Source organism: Chrysochloris asiatica, unplaced genomic scaffold (genome assembly GCF_000296735.1).
Source record: "Chrysochloris asiatica unplaced genomic scaffold, ChrAsi1.0 scaffold00312, whole genome shotgun sequence".
In the NCBI taxonomy this organism is placed as follows: Eukaryota; Metazoa; Chordata; class Mammalia; order Afrosoricida; family Chrysochloridae; genus Chrysochloris; species Chrysochloris asiatica.
The window spans coordinates 1600039-1607007 of NW_006408830.1; the positions used below are offsets into that span (position 1 = coordinate 1600039).

The 6969-nt window shown below is 47.1% G+C and overlaps 1 protein-coding gene across 2 annotated transcripts in view; it reads left to right on the forward strand.

Annotated features, from left to right (window-relative positions):
* SLC44A2 (solute carrier family 44 (choline transporter), member 2) overlaps positions 1-6969 on the forward strand; it is a 33529-nt gene that overhangs the window by 17393 nt on the left and 9167 nt on the right. For both annotated transcript variants that reach the window (XM_006875103.1, XM_006875102.1), the window contains exons 2-10: positions 500-548; positions 2757-2830; positions 2953-3037; positions 3576-3660; positions 3850-3960; positions 4245-4305; positions 4395-4518; positions 4612-4695; positions 4787-4899. In XM_006875103.1, the coding sequence (XP_006875165.1) occupies positions 500-548; positions 2757-2830; positions 2953-3037; positions 3576-3660; positions 3850-3960; positions 4245-4305; positions 4395-4518; positions 4612-4695; positions 4787-4899 (786 nt within the window). The remainder of the gene's footprint in view (positions 1-499; positions 549-2756; positions 2831-2952; positions 3038-3575; positions 3661-3849; positions 3961-4244; positions 4306-4394; positions 4519-4611; positions 4696-4786; positions 4900-6969) is intronic.

Below are 6969 nucleotides of genomic sequence, written 5' to 3' on the forward strand. Positions count from 1 at the left end.
GGGGGGGGGACACAGGATTGCAGGTCTTTTTCTGAAATCTTCTGCCCCCACCACCTGCCAGCACCCCTCACCCCAGTTCCACCCGAGTTAATACCTCTTAGAGGTCCCACCAAACCCCTGGCCCTCGCTCCAAGGGCCTGGCCCTGTGGCCCCTTCTCCACCCAAAAGCCTTCTCCCTAAGATTTCACCTCAAATCTTCCTCTCTCAGGTGGCCACCACCATCACAGCTCCCTTCCCCAGCAGGGGGTCCTCAGGCGGTAAATGGGGACATAAGCACCCATTAAACATTCTTTCCTGTCTCTGTCCCAGCCTGCTCTGCCTGGGGACTTGAGTGTGGTCGCCTGGAGGTGCAGAGAGGCCAGAAAGGAAATCCACTGGATGTCTTATCTTAATACTCATTTGGGCAAGGACGTCCTTAGGGGCTGCTGGGGGAGGGGGCTTCCCAGTCCTTTCTTAATCCTGTTCTGGCCCACCTAGCTCAATTTTGTTTGACTTTCAGGAACTCCACAGAAGTTTGACCCTACCTTCAAAGGACCTATTTACAACAGGTAAAGGCTCTGGGATTCCTGAGAGGGGAGGGTGTTGATAATGCCCCCACCCTTGTTTCTTCCGCACCTTCACCTCTGTTTTCCAGCCAGCTTGTGTTAAACATTTGTACCTTAAAGAAAGGATGGATTTTCTTTAGGATGCAAAGAAATCTTAGAAACGAATTTTTTTTTTTTTTTTTATATAGACGGAAAGATAAGAACTGATTTTTGCTGTTGTTAAGTGAGGTTCAAACCGGCCTTGTGGTCCAGTGCCGCTGCCACACCAAGAAATACTGTGGACAGTGAATTTATGGAAAGATGCTCAATCTCACTGAAAAAAAAGAAATGTAACAAAATATGATTTTCACAGCACAGAGTTGTGAGTTGCCATGGAGTTGATTTCCAACTCAGGGACCTAACAGTGCTGGATCGGGAGCCAAACTCAATCCTCAAGCTTGAGCCCACTGCTGTGGCCATGGACAACACAGAGTAGCAAAGTTAAAATGAATTGGTGCACAGTCTGCTTGTGAAATTAATTGGTGTAGTATTGAGGGGAAATTTGGAAATATGGACCTTTTTTAATGTGTATTATTACTAGTCCCAAACTTTAAATGCTAGGTAAAAAAAAAAAAAAATTCTTCCGGTAAACCTTGTACACATCAACAATAATGTATGCTCTTGCCACCTTTCCAAAAAGGGCAAAAATCAACAAATAATCTGAATGTTTGCTTTTGGGAAGTACTGTAGTGAGATAAGCCAATAGCTCATCCTTGTTGTTAAAGTGTTGTTGAGTCTGTTCTGACCCGTAGTGATTCTGTATAGGATTTCCAAGGAGTGGCCTGTGAGTTTGAACCGCCCCTGTAGGGTTTGTAAGACAATGATCTTTATGGAAGGAGTACTGGTGACACAGAGGTTAAACGCTTGGCTGCTAATGGAAAGGCTGCAGTTCAAACCCACCAGCTGCTCTGCAGGAGAAAGATGTGGCAGTGTCCCTATAAAGATGACAGCCTTAGAAACCCTATAGGGGCTCAGTGAGTCAGAATCGGCTTAATAGTAGTAGGTTTGATTTGAATCTTTATAGAAGCTGACTGCCACATCTTTCTCTCCCGGAACGCAGCTGGTAAATTGAATTTTTTGTTTAGCTGAGCACTTAACCACTGTGACACCAGGGATTTACAACTGTTAAAAAAATACAAGAGCTTTCCACATAGTGACCTGGATCTCTCTAAATATACTAAATCTTTTGCAAGGCATAGAACTGTGAGTGTATTATAATCACACTTGAGTTCACAAGCAAAAAGTTTTAAAAACGTGTGTCCTTAACAAAGAGCCCAAAAGAGTCACAAGAAATATTGAGAGCACTCTCAGAAAGTTCATGGAAAAATTCCATTATCTTTTCATTCCATTTTTCCATGAACTTTTGCAAGCTTCCTCATAATTAGCAGATAACAGATGAGGAGCTGGACTGTGGGAAGAGATTTCTTTCTTTATTGTATACAGTCCTGTGAGGTTTTCATCTTTACCATGTTTATCGCAGTTGTTTTAGTTGTTTATTGTGAACTGAGGGAAGGTGTACAGAGCAGATCTTCAGTTTTACAGGAAACAGATGATGCACTTCAGTTCATTACAATCCCCTCAATGGGGTACCACATATCCCACTTCCTGTGTTTCTCATTTCCATCCCTCCGCCTTTCCCAGCTCTTCTGAATTTTGTCCTTAGGTAAATGCTCCCCTTTTGACCTCCAATGGTTGACCATTCTATTTAATCTTTTGGTAATAAAAATAGTTTTAAAATTTATAAATGTTAACACCTAGTGCTGGTAAAGATGGAAGGAAATGGGTAGTGGGGGTTATGTGCAATGGAGTCAATAGTGACCCTATATGGGATTATCAAGGCTGTAAATCTTTACGGGAGCAGAAAGCCTCATCTTTCTCCCGTAGAGCAGCTGGTAGATTTGAACTGCTGAACTTGTAGTTAGCAGCCCAACTCATAGCCCACTATGCTACTGGAACTCCTTTGAGGAAATGGGTACTCTCAGTCAAAAGACAACTGAAAATTGCCCCATCTTCCTTGGACGGCAGTATAGCATTAGTTGTCAACATTGAAAACATACATGCCCTTTGCCAGAGTGATTGTTCCAGTAACACTGGCCCAACAAAAACCATAGAAGTATATATGTGGGACAGGATAGGCCCGTGATACTCTAACGCTGCCCCTCTGCTCTTCAGGGGCTGCACCGACATCATTTGCTGCGTGGCTCTCCTCCTGGCCATTGTAGGCTATGTGGCTGTGGGTATCATAGGTGAGTGGACGGGACAGGCCTTGGAGTTCAGGAGTTGGAGGGGGCAGACACAGGCTCTAGGGCAGGGCTGGGACCGGTGCTGAGGAGTAAAGGCACCTCATTGACCTTTGATCCCTCTGTAGCCTGGACCCATGGGGACCCTCGAAAGGTGATCTACCCCACTGATAGCCGAGGAGAGTTCTGCGGGCAAAAGGGCACGAAAAACGAGTGAGTCTGGCTCCTTGAGAACTGGTGGGGTTAGGGATGTGTGGGCAGGAAGCTTTCCTGAACATAGGGGAGGAGGTTCTAGGTTTCACCCTACCTTCCCTATCCATTAGTTCATAAATTAGTTCTCTGTGCCTAGCTATGGAGCTTTACAAGTGAGTTGTTGAGTGTCCTGTCCTCAGGCAGCACATGCTTTAGGGAAGAGACACCCAGATGAGACAGTACCAGATCTGATACTGAGGCAATAAACACAAGGTAACAGCAGTGAGTCAATCCAGGCTCCACCGCTCCCTGCCGAAATGACCTGGGTCAAGTGTCCCAACATCCCTGGGCCTCAGTTTCCTCCTCTCTAAAATGGGCATCAGACCAGTCCCACTTCATGAGGCTGTTGTGATGGCCAGATGAGTGAGCGCACGTGTGCACCCTAGGTCAGCACCTGGCGTGGAGTTGCTAATGCTGCTGTTAATTTTTTCATAAAGATCTTTTCTGTAGGCTGGCCCATCATACCTTGACAGTTTCCATCCGCCTTCCTCATCTCTAGGAACAAATCCTTCCTGTTTTATTTCAACATTGTGAAGTGTGCTAGCCCTCTGGTCCTACTGGAATTCCAGTGTCCCACCCCACAGGTAAGCTGCCCTCCCTTCCCTGTCCCCTGTTCATCACTTAGATCCCTTTTCATCCCACAGTGCCAACTTCATCCCCAACCCCCAGCTTGTTACCTCTCCCTGATAAAACTCAGGGCAGAACCTCTGTTTGAACAGGGATCTACATGTCTGTCCTGATCCCCATGCTATCTCTTCCTTCTAACCCTCCAGATCTGTGTGAAGAAATGCCCTGACCGCTACCTCACCTTCCTGAACGCACGTGCCTCCTCTAATATAGAATACTACAAGCAGTTCTGTGTGCCTGGCTTTCAGAACAACAAGGTGGGCAGGAGGCTGCCGTGGTGCCCAGGCAGGGGTATGTGGGAGGGTACCACCTGGGGTTAATCCCTCCCTCTCTCTTGGATGAGGAGTTCTGGTGGCACCATGGTTAAAGCACTGGGCTGGTAACCAAAAGGTGGGTGGTTCAAACCCATCAACTACTCCACATGAGAATGATGGAGACATCTACTTCTGTAATGATTCACAGCCTTGGGAGCCCCAGGTTGCTGTGAGTATGAATCAATTTAATGGCAATGTGTTTGCTTTGGGTTTTTCTCTGTTGGCAGGGTATCGCTGAGGTGCTACGGGATGGTGACTGTCCCGCTGTCCTCACCCCCAGCAAGCCTCGTGAGTAGACAAGGTTCTCTATGCTGGGTGGGGCTTGAGGAGGGGCGGCAGGGCCTCTGCTTCACTGATCCCATACCCCGTTTCTGCAGTGGCCCAGAGATGCTTCCCAGCTATCCATGCCCACAAGGGGGTCCTCATGGTGGGCAACGAAACAACCTACGAGGATGGGCATGGCCGTCGGAAAAACATCACGGACCTGGTGGAGGGCGCCAAGTGAGCTCTGCCACCCACTATGTCGAGTTGTCCTCTTTTGGGTGAGATGGGGCGACCCCAAGGGCTGGCCTGAGGCTTGTCTGCCTTCCCCAGGAAGGCCAATGGGATCCTGGAGGCCCGGCAGCTGGCCATGCGGATATTTGAAGATTACACTGTCTCCTGGCACTGGATCATTATGTAAGTCAGCAAGCAAGTCATCCTTCCTGGAGCTGCTCTGCCTGAGACTAGTGAGGGGTGAGGTCCAATTCCTCTCTCCTTTGTCCCCCAGAGGCCTGGTCATCGCAATGGGGATGAGCCTTCTGTTCGTCATTCTGCTCCGTTTCCTGGCTGGCATTATGGTTTGGGTGATGATCGTCATGGTAATCCTGGTGCTGGGTTATGGTGAGTGTCCCTTCCCTTGTCCCCTTTCCATCCAGGTTCTGCAAAATGCTCGTGACCTTTTGACCTAGCGACGGCCCATCAAGAATCTTATCCTAAACCACCAGGTATTCACAGTGTTTCACTAGGAGTATTTGTGAAGATGTTCCTCGCAGTGTTGTTTATAAGACAACTTCCGTATACATTGTTGGAGAATGGGTTAAATCAGCACCAGTGTAGTTCTGTGATGGGACTCTCTATAGCTTTCCAAACTGGAGCCTGGATCCGCATGTTATTGACACCAAAAGACATCCTCAAGCAGGCTTTTTAGAATTGTCATTAAACTATACCTGTTCTGGCACCAGAAAGCCGAGGTTTTGAATCCTGGCTCTGCCACTTCCCAACTCTGACCTTGGGCAAGTGACTCAACCTCCCTGTGCCTCAATTTTTTCCTCTGTAAAATGCAGATAATTAGTATTTGCTGTTTGGAAGGCTCCCATGTGAATGAAATAGTGTGAGGATGAGGGGAGAGGACCCGGTTTCATTTACGCCTGTGTGCCAAAGAGACATTACTCAAAATTTGCATTTATTTTGTCTGTTCTTATAGTGTTTTCTTGAATTCTTCTGAAGTTTTTTTTATTGTGTTCTCTTTGCTTTCTTCAATCTTTCTATCTGTCTTTTGAAGGTACCTAATTATCATTCTTTTGAATTCTCTTTCAGTTAGTACCATTACCTGTTCTTCCTCAAAACACTTTCTGGCTCTGCATCTTGGTCATGTGTTTGAGTGATTCTCTCTTGTCTCTTCGTGTTAGCTAAAACTGTCTGTTGTATCCAGGGCATTGTGAGGTTGTTGTATTTGTGAAAACAAGAGTACATTTGTTGAACACAGAGGGGAGAAATCTCTGGTGGGCTCCTGCAAATCAAGGAACTCAAGAGGTGTTTGTGGATGGGATGTGACAGCAGAGTTGAGTTTCTGGTCCTAGATTGAGTTCCTATTGGCCTGTGTGTTATCTACGTTCAGGGTATTCAATCCAGAAGCAGTTCGTGGTGTTCTTGATGGTTTCAGTGTCTGTTAGGACCGTAGGGAAACTGGGGGCAGGGTGACTGGTTAAAAGCTGAGTTGGTAACTCTGTAGGATTTGTAGGTCTGGAGCGAAGCCCACCTGAATCCAGACACCAAAACAGTACACCAAAGTGGTGCCACCAGCTCCCACCACACACTGATGTGGCTCCCAACCACGTGGCTCCAGACTCCCAGAGAGTAGGATCTGTGCTGGAGGGTGGATGAGGGTGGGAGCTGGCTATACTTCTGATCACCAGGAGGGCGTGAGGAAAAAGAAGAAGTTTCACCTTTTCCATCACCTGTGCGAATCTGCTTTACCAGGCCTCCCTCCACTGCCAAAGCTGCTCACAAGATGGTCGAGCTGTGCCTGGCCAGCCGTTCACCGGTCAATCTCCCTCTCTCACCATCCCTGCTCGGCCTCTCCTCCCAGCAAGCACTCCATCCACCTCTCAAACTTTCTTCTGAAGTTCAGGGTGCCAGAATTTCCCTCTCTGTCTGTTTGCTTTTGTCTCTCATATCTTTGTTGTAAGGGTCCAAGGAGTACATCCATCCAGTCTGCCATCTTGCTGGAAGTCAGAACTTAGTATTCCGATTGTTCATTTACACTTTGCAGAGGAACAAACATATATACAGCAAATTCTAAGAGCACAGAGATTAAAATATTTATGTTCTGCTTAAGTGTTGGCACTTTGGGTGACTTGACTGGTTTTCTTCTTTAGAGATTTTCTGATTTTATTCTAGAAAGAACCGCAGGAATTGCTGGACATCCCTGATGATCCCCCCCACTGAATTCTAGCATCATACACCCCTCTCTCCCTAAGAATCATTGTTACAGGGTGGCCACAGGAAGACCTCAGGCCACAGAGCATCTTGACCCTTTGTTGTTGTTACGTGCTGTGGAGTCGGTTTCAACTCATAGCAACCCTGCATAGGGTTCCCAAGATTGTAAATCTTTACAGGAGCAGAAAGCCTCATCTTTCTCCTGCAGAACAGTTGGTAGCCTCGAACTGCTGACTGTGAGATCAGCAGCCC